Source organism: Oncorhynchus clarkii, chromosome 23, assembly GCF_045791955.1.
Source record: "Oncorhynchus clarkii lewisi isolate Uvic-CL-2024 chromosome 23, UVic_Ocla_1.0, whole genome shotgun sequence".
Lineage (NCBI taxonomy): Eukaryota > Metazoa > Chordata > Actinopteri > Salmoniformes > Salmonidae > Oncorhynchus > Oncorhynchus clarkii.
The window spans coordinates 17,960,349-17,973,486 of record NC_092169.1 but is presented as its reverse complement, the minus strand read 5'-3'; the positions used below and the strand labels follow the sequence as shown (position 1 = coordinate 17,973,486).

At 42.1% G+C, this 13,138-nt stretch overlaps 1 protein-coding gene across 1 annotated transcript; it reads right to left on the bottom strand.

Annotated features, from left to right (window-relative positions):
• Nucleotides 1-8,354: 8,354 nt before the first annotated feature.
• Nucleotides 8,355-12,452, bottom strand: LOC139381925 (protein ZNF365-like). Its single transcript, XM_071125786.1, has 5 exons — nucleotides 12,018-12,452; nucleotides 10,471-11,238; nucleotides 10,048-10,219; nucleotides 9,628-9,671; nucleotides 8,355-9,307 (listed from the first exon to the last, which is right to left on the bottom strand). The coding sequence occupies exons 1-5, from the start codon at nucleotides 12,038-12,040 to the stop codon at nucleotides 9,127-9,129; spliced, it is 1,188 nt and encodes a 395-aa protein (XP_070981887.1). The 5' UTR covers nucleotides 12,041-12,452; the 3' UTR covers nucleotides 8,355-9,126.
• Between the last annotated feature and the right edge of the window lie 686 nt (nucleotides 12,453-13,138).

Here is a 13,138-nt window from a genome sequence, read left to right as displayed (position 1 = left end):
TATTTGCTATATAAAGGAGCATGCTCTCACAAAAGCTATGCACCTCATGCATCTAAGTCCAATTACTTCCACAATGCAAAGACAGACAAAGGTAGTGAACTGATTACCTGCGACAAAAACGTACTTGAAGCACACACATAAAATCATTAAAATCTGATTCAAAGTACTGTATAAACATTCCGTTAACCACTTTTGGTAACAGGGCCCTCTATGCATTGTATAGTCGTGGCCAAAAGTTTTGAGAATGACACAAATATCAATTTCCAAAGTTTGCTGCTTCTCTGTCTTTAGATATTTTTGTCAGATGTTACTATGGAATACTGTCAAAGGCTTTTATTGACAATTACATGAAGTTGAAGCAAAAACTGAATATTTGCAGTGTTGACACTTCTTTTTTAAGACCTCTGCAATCCACCCTAGTATGCTGTCAATTAACTTCTGGGCCACATCCTGACTGATGGCAACCCATTCTTGCATAATCAATGCTTGGAGTTTGTCAGAATTTGTGGGGTTTTGTTTGTCCACACGCCTCTTGAGTTCTCAATGGGATTAAGGTCTGGGGAGTTTCCTGGCCATGGACCCAAAATATCAATGTTTTGTTCCCCGAACCACTTAGTTGTCACTTTTCCCTTATGGCAAGGTGCTCCATCATGCTGGAAAAGGCATTGTTCGTCACCAAACTGGATGGTTGGTTGGGAGAAGTTGCTCTCGGAGGATGTGTTGGTACCATTCTTTATTCATGGCTGTGTTCTTAGGCAAAATTGTGAGTGAGCCCACTCCCTTGGCTGAGAAGCAACCCCACACATGAATGGTCTCAGGATGCTTTACTGTTGGCATGACACAGGACTGATGGTACCTCGTCTTCTCCGGACAAGCTTTTTTCTGAGTGCCCCAAACAATCGGAAAGGAGATTAATCAGAGAAAATTACTTTACCCCAGTCCTCAGCAGTCCAATCCCTGTACCTTTTTGCAGAATATCAGTATGTCCCTGATGTTTTTCCTGGAGAGAAGTGGCTTCTTTGCTGCCCTTCTTTACACCAGGCCATCCCCCAAAAGTCTTCACCTCACTGTGCGTGCAGATGCACTCACACCTGCCTGCTGCCATTCCTGAGCAAGCTCTGTACTGGTGGTGCCCCGATCCCGCAGCTGAATAAACTATAGGAGACAGTCCTGGCGCTTGCTGGACTTTCTTGGGCACCCTGAAGCCTTCTTCACAACAATTGAACCGCTCTCCTTGAAGTTCTTGATGATCCGATAAACGGTTGATTTAGGTGCAATCTTACTGGCAGCAATATCCTTGCCTGTGAAGCCCTTTTTGTGCAAAGCAATGATGACTGCACATGTTTCCTTGCAGGTAAGCATGGTTGACAGAGGAAGAACAATGATTCCAAGCACCACCCTCCTTTTGAAGTTTCCAGTCTGTTATTCAAACTCAATCAGCATGACAGAGTGATGTCCAGCCTTGTCAACACTCACACCTGTGTTAACGAGAGAATCACTGACATGATGTCAGCTGGTCCTTTTGTGGCAGGGCTGAAATGCAGTGGAAATGTTTTGGGGTGATTCAGTTCATTTGCATGGCAAAGAGGGACTTAGCAGTTACTTGCAATTCACCTGATCACTCTTCGTAACATTCTGGAGTATATGCAAATTGCCATCATACAAACTGTGGCAACGGACTTTGAAAATTAATATTTGTGTCATTCTCAAAACATTTGGCCACAACTGTAGATAATTAACATATTAGGCTTTGATCTTGTCCCATCGACATCCCCATGATCCATGAAAACTTCCCGTGAGAAAGGCTGTTTGGTCACGGTTTCATTGTGAAATGTCAGAAAAATAACCTAATAAAAAGTTATACTTAGCCACAAAGCACAGTATTGTTCAACATTCAATATCAATGCCAGAAGGGGACTTGGTCTACATAAGGGTTGGTGACAATTCTATTTAAATTTCAGTCAATTCAGGAGTTCTGCTTTAGAAATCCAATTATTTTCCTGAATTTTAACTTGTAATTGACTTCAACCCTGGTCTATACAGCAGCACCATGTAAATAAATAAATAACTATAAAAAGATTGGGTATATTCATTTGTTTGCTACATTGCCTTAATTTCATAAAACTACATTTCACTTTGAGACATACAGTAGCTCTATACAAAATATCAATCAACACCAATAACAAAATATACAGTTACAACAAATACCAAAAGAGACATTTGTTTTATATTGATTTCCATTCGAATACATTCTCATGGTTTGATGGAGTGGATTGACTTGTAAACATAGATACATCACCACAGCAAATAAGGATGCACAATTTCATTCAAATTTACCCCCACGTTTCGCTACATTCACAGAGTTTCCATTTATTTTTACCAGAGAAAGGATGACCCATCACACATACATTTAAATGAAAGGACATATCTGTTATCTGTGCTTGTTAGGCCTAGAAAAAAATGACGTGTTTTGGTTAAAAATCACGGCCTTTGATTCAAAGTATGCATCTCTGTACATTAAAAAAGAGGAATGTGACATGGAACCTTAAAGCCCATTATGAAATATGACATAGCAAGCATGATGAGCCTGTTCTTGATGACCACAGCTTTAGGCTATGTGCTTGACAGATACAGCTGCATGCTCAGGATACCAGAATGTTTTTATTCCATAGATTTCTATTGCAAATCACTACTGCTCCTCGGTTTTTGCAAAGCTAGGCATACTGTATATGATTTGTTAATACTTAAATTACACTAGTATTATGATTATGTGCAGAAGCGCAATATAGATCTGAATACCAGGGCTGGAATAAAATACTTAGCTTTGTATTAGCTGTTTTGCGCTCCTAGAGGCAGTGCAGTAAAAAAAACTAAACAAAAATGATATATATAGATATATATAGATATATATATATATATACATACACTGCTCAAAAAAATAAAGGGAACACAAACAACACAATGTAACTCCAAGTCAATCACACTTCTGTGAAATCAAACTGTAAATTTCACATGCTGTTGTGCAAATGGAAGATACAACAGGTGGAAATTATAGGCAATTAGCAAGACACCCCCAATAAAGGAGTGGTTCTGCAGGTGGTGACCACAGACCACTTCTCAGTTCCTATGCTTCCTGGCTGATGTTTTGGTCACTTTTGAATGCTGGCGGTGCTTTCACTCTAGTGGTAGCATGAGACGGAGTCTACAACCCACACAATTGGATCAGGTAGTGCAGCTCATCCAGGATGGCACATCAATGCGAGCTGTGGCAAGAAGGTTTGCTGTGTCTGTCAGCGTAGTGTCCAGAGCATGGAGGCGCTACCATGAGACAGGCCAGTACATCAGGAGACGTGGAGGAAGCCGTAGGAGGGCAACAACCCAGCAGCAGGACCGCTACCTCCGCCTTTGTGCAAGGAGGAGCAGGAGGAGCACTGCCAGAGCCCTGCAAAATGACCTCCAGCAGGCCACAAATGTGCATGTGTCTGCTCAAACAGTCAGAAACAGACTCCATGAGGGTGGTATGAGGGCCCAACGTCCACAGGTGGGGGTTGTGCTTACAGCCCAACACCGTGCAGGACGTTTGGCATTTGCCAGAGAACACCCAAGATCGGCAAATTTGCCACTGGCGCCCTGTGCTCTTCACAGATGAAAGCAGACGTGACAGAGTCTGGAGACCCCGTGGAGAACGTTCTGCTGCCTGCAACATCCTCCAGCATGACCGGTTTGGCGGTGGGTCAGTCATGGTGTGGGGTGGCATTTCTTTGGGGGGGCCGCACAGCCCTCCATGTGCTCGCCAGAGGTAGCCTGACTGCCATTAGGTACCGAGATGAGATCCTCAGACCCTTTGTGAGGCCATATGCTGGTGCGGTTGGCCCTCGGTTCCTCCTAATGCAAGACAATGCTAGACCTCATGTGGCTGGACTGTGTCAGCAGTTCCTGCAAGAGGAAGGCATTGATGCTATGGACTGGCCCGCCCGTTCCCAAGACCTGAATCCAATTGAGCACATCTGGGACATCATGTCTCGCTCCATCCACCAACAGACTGCACTACAGACTGTCCAGGAGTTGGCGGATGCTTTAGTCCAGGTCTGGGAGGAGATCCCTCAGGAGACCATCCGCCACCTCATCAGGAGCATGCGTTGTAGGGAGGTCATACAAGCACGTGGAGGCCACACACACTACTGAGCCTCATTTTGACTTGTTTTAAGGACATTAGATCAAAGTTGGATCAGCCTGTAGTGTGGTTTTCCACTTTAATTTTGAGTGTCACTCCAATTCCAGACCTCCATGGGTTGATAAACTTGATTTCCATTGATAATTTGTGTGATTTTGTTGTCAGCACATTCAACTATGTAAAGAAAAAAGTATTTAATAAGAATATTTCATTCATTCAGATCTAGGATGTGTTATTTTAGTGTTTCCTTTAATTTTTTGGGCAGTATGTATATATACAGTGCCTTGCGAAAGTATTCGGCCCCCTTGAACTTTGCGACCTTTTGCCACATTTCAGGCTTCAAACAGAAAGATATAAAACTATTTTTTTGTGAAGAATCAACAACAAGTGGGACACAATCATGAAGTGGAACGACATTTATTGGATATTTCAAACTTTTTTAACAAATCAAAAACTGAAAAATTGGGCGTGCAAAATTATTCAGCCCCTTTACTTTCAGTGCAGCCAACTCTCTCCAGAAGTTCAGTGAGGATCTCTGAATGATCCAATGTTGACCTAAATGACTAATGATGATAAATACAATCCACCTGTGTGTAATCAAGTCTCCGTATAAATGCACCTGCACTGTGATAGTCTCAGAGGTCCGTTAAAAGCGCAGAGAGCATCATGAAGAACAAGGAACACACCAGGCAGGTCCGAGATACTGTTGTGAAGAAGTTTAAAGCCGGATTTGGATTCGCCCAATTTCCCAAGCTTTAAACATCCCAAGGAGCACTGTGCAAGCGATAATATTGAAATGGAAGGAGTATCAGACCACTGCAAATCTACCAAGACCTAGCCGTCCCTCTAAACTTTCAGCTCATACAAGGAGAAGACTGATCAGAGATGCAGCCAAGAGGCCCATGATCACTCTGGATGAACTGCAGAGATCTACAGCTGAGGTGGGAGACTCTGTCCATAGGACAACAATCAGTCGTATATTTCACAAATCTGGCCTTTATGGAAGAGTGGCAAGAAGAAATCCATTTCTTAAAGATATCCATAAAAAGTGTTGTTTAAAGTTTGCCACAAGCCACCTGGGAGACACACCAAACATGTGGAAGAAGGTGCTCTGGTCAGATGAAACCAAAATTGAACTTTTTGGCAGCAATGCAAAACGTTATGTTTGGCGTAAAAGCAACACAGCTGAACACACCATCCCCACTGTCAAACATGGTGGTGGCAGCATCATGGTTTGGGCCTGCTTTTCTTCAGCAGGGACAGGGAAGATGGTTAAAATTGATGGGAAGATGGATGGAGCCAAATACAGGACCATTCTGGAAGAGAACCTGATGGAGTCTGCAAAAGACCTGAGACTGGGACGGAGATTTGTCTTCCAACAAGACAATGATCCAAAACATAAAGCAAAATCTACAATGGAATGGTTCAAAAATAAACATATCCAGGTGTTAGAATGGCCAAGTCAAAGTCCAGACCTGAATCCAATCGAGAATCTGTGGAAAGAACTGAAAACTACTGTTCACAAATGCTCTCCATCCAACCTCACTGAGCTCGAGCTGTTTTGCAAGGAGGAATGGGAAAAAATTTCAGTCTCTCGATGTGCAAAACTGATAGACATACCCCAAGCGACTTACAGCTGTAATCGCAGCAAAAGGTGGCGCTACAAAGTATTAATTTAAGGGGGCTGAATAATTTTGCACGCCCAATTTTTCAGTTTTTGATTTGTTAAAAAAGTTTGAAATATCCAATAAATGTCGTTCCACTTCATGATTGTGTCCCACTTGTTGTTGATTCCTCACAAAAAAATAAAGTTTTATATCTTTATGTTTGAAGCCTGAAATGTGGCAAAAGGTCGCAAAGTTCAAGGGGGCTGAATACTTTCGCAAGGCACTGTATATATATATATACACACACACACACACACACACACACACACACACATACGTTCAAAAGTTTGGGGTCACTTAGAAATGTCCTTACTTTTTAGAGAAAAGCAAATTTTTTGCCCATTAGAATAACATCAAATTGATCAAAAATACAGTGTATTTGTAGCTGGAAATGGCACATTTTTTATGGAATATTTACATAGGCCCATTATCAGCAACCAATACTCCTGTGTTCCAATGGCAAATTATGTTAGCTAATCCAAGTTTATAATTTTAAAAGGCTAATTGATCATTAGAAAACCCATTTGCAATTATGTTAGCACAGCTGAAAATGGTTGTCCTTATTAAAGAAGCAATAAGACTGGCCTTCTTTAGACTAGTTGAGTATCTGGAGTATCAGCATTTGTGGGTTCGATTACATGCTCAAAATGGCCAGAAACAAAGAACTTTCTTCTGAAACACGTCAGTCTATTCTTGTTCTATTCCATGCGAGAAATTGCCAAAAAACTGAAGATCTCGTACAACGCTTGTGTACTACTCCCTTCACAGGACAGCTCAAACTGGCCCTAACCAGAATAGAAAGAAGTGGGAGGCCCCGGTGCACAACTGAGCAAGAGGACAAGTAAATGAGAGTGTCTAGTTCGAGAAACAGATGCCTCACAAGTCCTCAACTGGCAGCTCCATTAAATAGTACCCGCAAAACACCAGTCTCAACGTCAACAGTGAAGAGGCGACTCCGGGAAGCTGGCCTTCTAGGCAGAGTTCCTCTGTCCAGTGTCTGTGTTCTTTTGCCCATCTTAATCTTTTCTTTTTATTGGCCAGTCTGAGATATGGCTTTTTCTTTGAAACTCTGCATAGAAGGCCAACATCCCGGAGTTGCATCTTCGACGTTGAGACTGGTGTTTTGCGGGTACTATCTAATGAAGCTGCCAGTTGAGGACTTGTGAGGCTTCAGTTTCTCAAACTAGACACTCTAATTTACTTGTTCTCTTGCTCAGTTGTGCACCGGGGCCTTCCACTCCTCTTTCCATTCTGGTTAGAGCCAGTCGCCCCCCCCCCCCCAGAGGAAGGTAGTATATCTTTCACACACACTACAAGGTTGGAATAATACTGTGAAAATTATGAAAGAGCTGTTCGAAAAGGTCGCATGAACTTTCAGCTCGTTTTGCATGGGTGGAGTTTGGCCTACCAGGCGGTATAAGTTAATAGACCTCTCTGCCAATAACATCTAGTTCAGGTTACATATCCCTTCCATTCGGCTTCTCCCATTATCCCATTAGGTCCTTCACTCAGACCAGACAGTTTTAGCAAAAGTCTTACTTATAAAATGGCTTTTTGCTCAGAAGCAATTTGTTAGTTTTTTTTACCATTTTAATTGAAAACAGTCACATTGACATACTTAATCGTTACTGATAGATGATTTGATATTGAGATAAATGTCTGCATTTAAAAGGACCCCCCCTCTCCCCCCCAAAGGAAGTTGCCGCCACTATATCGACGTAATCTCCTGTCCTAGAAAGGAAATACACATTAGGTTCCTCCAAAGAATGACAAAATATATATAGATTTTTTTAAACTATTAACTATTTTTTAACTATTCAAAAGATTAGCCAGCTGGCTCTATGGCTGGTTCTGGACCTGGATTTGTCATAAGCAATGATTTATGGAAAACTTTGCCACAGACGGAAACCACTGGCCTATTTTTGACTTCACCATCTATTGTTATCTCCAAAGTTTTGGCATCTTCCATAATTTGCGTCCGCGAATCCACGATAGAAATAGAAAGAATAAGACGAAGCACTGCTAATATGTATAAATATAGAAAGATAGCCGATATGCGTTTTTCTACATTGTAATAGACACAGTGCAACCTTTAGTAGGAACTTTAGGCTGCTAGCAGGCTTCAGTACAGCAAAGCCATGTCAGCCCATGCTCATAAAGTGAAGTGATAGGCTACAATGACATGAAACTATAAATTCCTTTAATTTTATTTTGCGGGTGCATTTCATTATCTGGATAGTAATTGTGGTTTATTATGCTATTATATCACGCAATTATACCATTTATAAAATGGTCCAGTTTTAAATACAGACTAGCTAAAAAATATATTTAAAAAAAGTTAAAATGTACAAATTATACAATGGATTATGATAGTTTTCTGGTAAAAAAAAAAAAAAAAAGTGGTGTAAAAACGTTTGTACCCCTATTTAAATTTGCTCAATGGCTCAGCCAGCCAATTGGACACAATACTGTTTAGCTCATCTCAGTCACAAAGAGGAATAACTTTGCAGCGGTTTCTGATTAATACAAATAAATGTTTTTATTGTCATATACACCAGATAGGTGCAGTGAAATGTGTTGTTTTACAGGGTCAGTCATAGTAGTACGGTGCCCCTGGAGCAAATTAGGGTTAAGTGCCTTGTTCAAGGGCACAGACAGGTTTTTCACCTGGCCGGCTCGGGTATTTGAACCAGCGACCTTTTGGTTCTGGCCAAAGCTCTAAACAATGCCATGCTAGTGGGTGGTAACATTCAAATAAAACCCAGCCCTGAAACATAGGCTGAAAATAATTTGTATGTCATATCACAGGAAGAGATACCACATTCACAAAGATTTGCAAGAAGTGGGAAGTTTGGATGTGTCACTTAAAGCCCAAATATATCGTACTTTGACTAATATGATGACTTATTGACTTAACTTGTTGTGCAACATCTTGGGTAAGCTCTGGCCATCTTTCACCTCAAAAGTGGATTTCTACTGGAGTGGGCATTTAACAATTACACCATCTAGTTTTTTTTGTATACAATTCTATATTTTATTAGATCTACACCCATCAATAATATGATTTAATAGTAATTAAAACACCAATGAGGGTCAGAAATACCTATCCATCAAGTTACTACAGTACTTCCAAAATTGAAACTAGGACAGTAGCAACCTCTAGGACAGAATGGAGCAAAAACTAGCGTACACATGGCCATAAAGCATCCCCTGCTCAGTATTATCTATACATTCAGTAAATACTTATCATATATACATTCATTTGTCGGGCCCTGGTCAGGTTACCTAGTCCTCAAATCCAGCTGATCTGCGGCGCTGGGTCCAGGCTTCATCCCTGCGGTCAGGTCTGAAGTAGCCAGAGTTACCCACTCTCTCATTAGGGCCTTTGGGGAACGCCCGTCCTAACTGGGAGGGGTGCGTTCTACCCTCCTGGGGACAGGACTGTGACAGCTGATAACCTGCTGACCTAGAATCAGGGGACAGTGCAACAAACCTCAGACACAAAACCAATGCTTCAACAGGCAGCAGGTAACGATGACAGACTCAGGATTAGTGGAGAAGATACAACTCAGAATCATTACTAATGAATGAGGACACAAAATCTCATTTGCGACAAGGGATCCCTATGTATAATTTATATGTAACCATGTCCTAACCTTTGAAACTGGAAACTCAGCATTGTAATCAAAGTGAGACACTAAGGCACAGCCCAAAGCTCATGGGCCCAACTATGGAAAACGTAGATCATGTATAGCAACAGTAAAAAAATGAAGTTCACAAACTCGCCTGCTTTTGGTTATTCTATGAGGTCCATTTTCAGCTGTCTGGTGCTGCAGGGGAGATGAAAAGATGTCAGTTATTTATACTGTTTACACCAAAACTCAAAAGCTGATATTATCCAGTTCTGGAATGTTTGGAAGGCTATCATGTTTCCCTTTTCTACATAAATACGGAGGAAGAAAACATATCTGCATAGGCTTCCTCTCAACTCCACAACTGAATCTGGGAGGCCAGTTACGATCGGCAGGTCTCACGAGGGTTCAAATGTGTAACAATTATGATATTCACTAATCTCTCCCTAACCGTCTTTCCGTTGCCATCTAAAAACAAGTAAGAGCAGCTGCCAGAAAATACTTTGAAAAGGAATCTGTCATTGTAAACACATTGCTGTCAGTAGTAGGAAACAGGCTTGATATTGTACAGTACCATGTAATCGGTGTAGGTTGGTGGACTGGGTGAGCTCTGATAGTACTCCAGTAGCCTCTCAGCCAGGGCGATGCGTTTGAGCAGGTTCTCAATGAAACGTTGGATCCGAACTTTACCACATATCTCATGCTGGGCTGCAGCCTCCAGAAAATTCTGAATGGTGATGACTTCTCTGAAAAAAAAAAAAAACAGATATACAAATTCAAGACTTGGAGGGGGAACGGACAATGGGGGGGCGTATCTAGTAACATGCTAAAGAATATTGCTACTGACAAAATTACAATAACTCCATTAGCAACAGCAACAATCTAAGGAGTTACCAGATTAGTGTACTGTCTGCCATTTGACCTCATGATTATGATTTTGACTAACAATACCGTAAGGAAATGTTAAGACTGAGTTACTGGCTCAGACACTACTCACTGTTCTCTCCTCTCCAGCTCGTACTCTGACTCGTTCAGCTGCTCCTTTAGTGTGGCGATCACCATCACGGCCATGTCCACCTGGTGGCTCAGCGCCCTCTCCCGCTCCTGAACCTCCTGCCTCTCCTGGGCCAGGTGCTGGGAGTGGGCACGCTCACACAGCAGCTCTGTGTCCGTCTGGGCCAGCTCTGTGCTGACCCTGTGCAGCCTCCTCTGCATGGTGCTGTCCGCTGCCAGCAGGACCTTGGCAAGCCTGCGCCTGACCGACACCTCCCCAGCACAGACACTCCACTCTGGGGACACCGCCTCAGGCTTGCTGCCTGGGTCTGGAGGGTTGTCAAATGGAAATGGGATATGACCTGTCCCAGGGCTGGACTTGTGGAATTTTAAATCATCTTTACGGGCCTCTTCTTCAGTTTGTATCTCCTCCGCTGCCTGCGTCCCCACACTATGGGTACGACACCTCTCTATGCAGCTAGTGACCTCTCGTGTGTCACTCAGGGAGCGCACATGCAGGACTCTCTCTGGGTGAGAGTGCCCCCTGCGGGTCGGGAGGCTCAGCTCGTGCATGGTGTGATAGTAGCTGTGGCTGTATTCCAGGTGGTCTCTCAAGGAGGCCAGGCTATTGAACCTCTCACGCTCTCCACACCGAGGGCACCTAAATGGGAGCTGGGAGTCCGCAGATGCCCCACAAGCCTGCCCATTCTCAGTGATGAGAGAGGTCCTCCTGGCGCATACCTTCGCCTGCATTTCACCTACAACCTGGAAGCTAAACACACAATGGTTACAGTCAGCTGATATATGACTGATATTGGTAATCCAACTACAGTAGACTTACGACGGCAGGTAGCCTAGTGGTTAGAGCATATGACTAGTAACTGAAAGGTTGCAAGATCGAATCCCCGAGCTGATAAGGTAAAAATCTGTCGTTCTGCCCCTGAACAAGGCAGTTAACCCACTGTTCATAGGCTGTCATTGAAAATAATAATTTGTTCTTAAATAAAGGTCAAATAAAAAAAAAATAAAACGACAAGACTGATATCTCATGCATATATTACTACAATTGATTAATATTCAACAATAGGTTATTCAATCAAGCATACATTTGTTTAAATCAAAACCAATTGGCTGTTTCATTTATTCAATATGTCACCTTACTGACAACTAAGGTTGCAAAAGCCTACCTTCGTAAAACGAAGTGGCCTGCAGATCCTTACCAACAACCAGCCAACAATAGATGAATATGGCAATATGGTTGACGGCAGAATCATGTAAATACAATTAAAGTATTTAGCTAAGCGATGGCACATAAGGGCTCTCGATATTAGCAGCTTGTTGTAAATGTAACAGGTCATTTTTAAAAGGCTAACTATTAGCTAACGCTGCTAGAATTTCTTCCTACCCCATGCATGGCTCATCACCACTAACGTTAGCTAGCTAGTTAGCCAGGCTGCTGCTCCCAATACACAGCTCCATTGTGTTTTATATTACACCATGATCTATTTCGAGCTACTGATGCATGTAATCTCGCATAAATATATAGTTTACCTGTATTTGCATGATGATGTCATGCAAAATAGCAAGAATTCCCCCACACAAATTTCCTGCGTAGGGTTGTGAAAATGTTAGTCAGCTGAGAGCAATGAACACAGCCTCCCCTACTGTAGGCCTACCTGGGAATGGTTATGTATAAACTAGTGACGATGAGCAACCAAATATCAATGGAATGTTGCTAATTCAGTAAAATAGCTACAATATCGCGTTTCCTGGCTACCAATTCGAACCAGAACAGTGTCTTCATTGGGCATGGTAATCAGCGTTGCACATGATGGCATACATATTATTCGCCGTCAAATACATTTTTGAATGGAATTTAAAATAGTCATAATTTCCAACTAAATTAATAATAAATGATATGTTATTAACTGTCAGACCGTTAAAATCGTATTTTTGTCATTGAACTCAATAATGTGCATCTCAGACAGTGGTGAGGAGGAGTCTACCGTGTCCGGAAGCGACCCTTAATTTTCTGGATTCCGACAGTGCGGAAGAGGCGAAGGAAGTGGCCCAACTCGACGGAAAATCGGTTTCCCTCCAGCAGGTGGCGTTTTTTTTTTTTTTTTTTTTTTACCTCTCAAGGAAGGATAGAAGTTTCGTAACGCTTTAGGATGTTTAAAAAATATATATAAAGTGGGGCAAAAAAGTATTTAGTCAGCCACCAATTGTGCAAGTTCTCCCACTTAAAAATATGAGAGAGGCCTGTAACTTTCATTATAGGTACACTTCAACTATGACAGACCAAATGAGAAGAAAAATAATCCAGAAAATCACATTGTAGGATTTTTTATGAATTTATTTGCAAATTATGGTGGAAAATAAGTATTTGGTCACCTACAAACAAGCAAGATTTCTGGCTCTCACAGACCTGTAACTTCTTATTTAAGAGGCTCCTCTGTCCTCCACTTGTTACCTGTATTAATGGCACCTGTTTGAACTTGTTATCAGTATAAAAGACACCTGTCCACAACCTCAAACAGCCCAAACTCCACTATGGCCAAGACCAAAGAGCTGTCAAAGGACACCAGAAACAAAATTGTAGACCTGCACCAGGCTGGGAAGACTGAATCTGCAATAGGTAAGCAGCTTGGTTTGAAGAAATCAACTGTGGG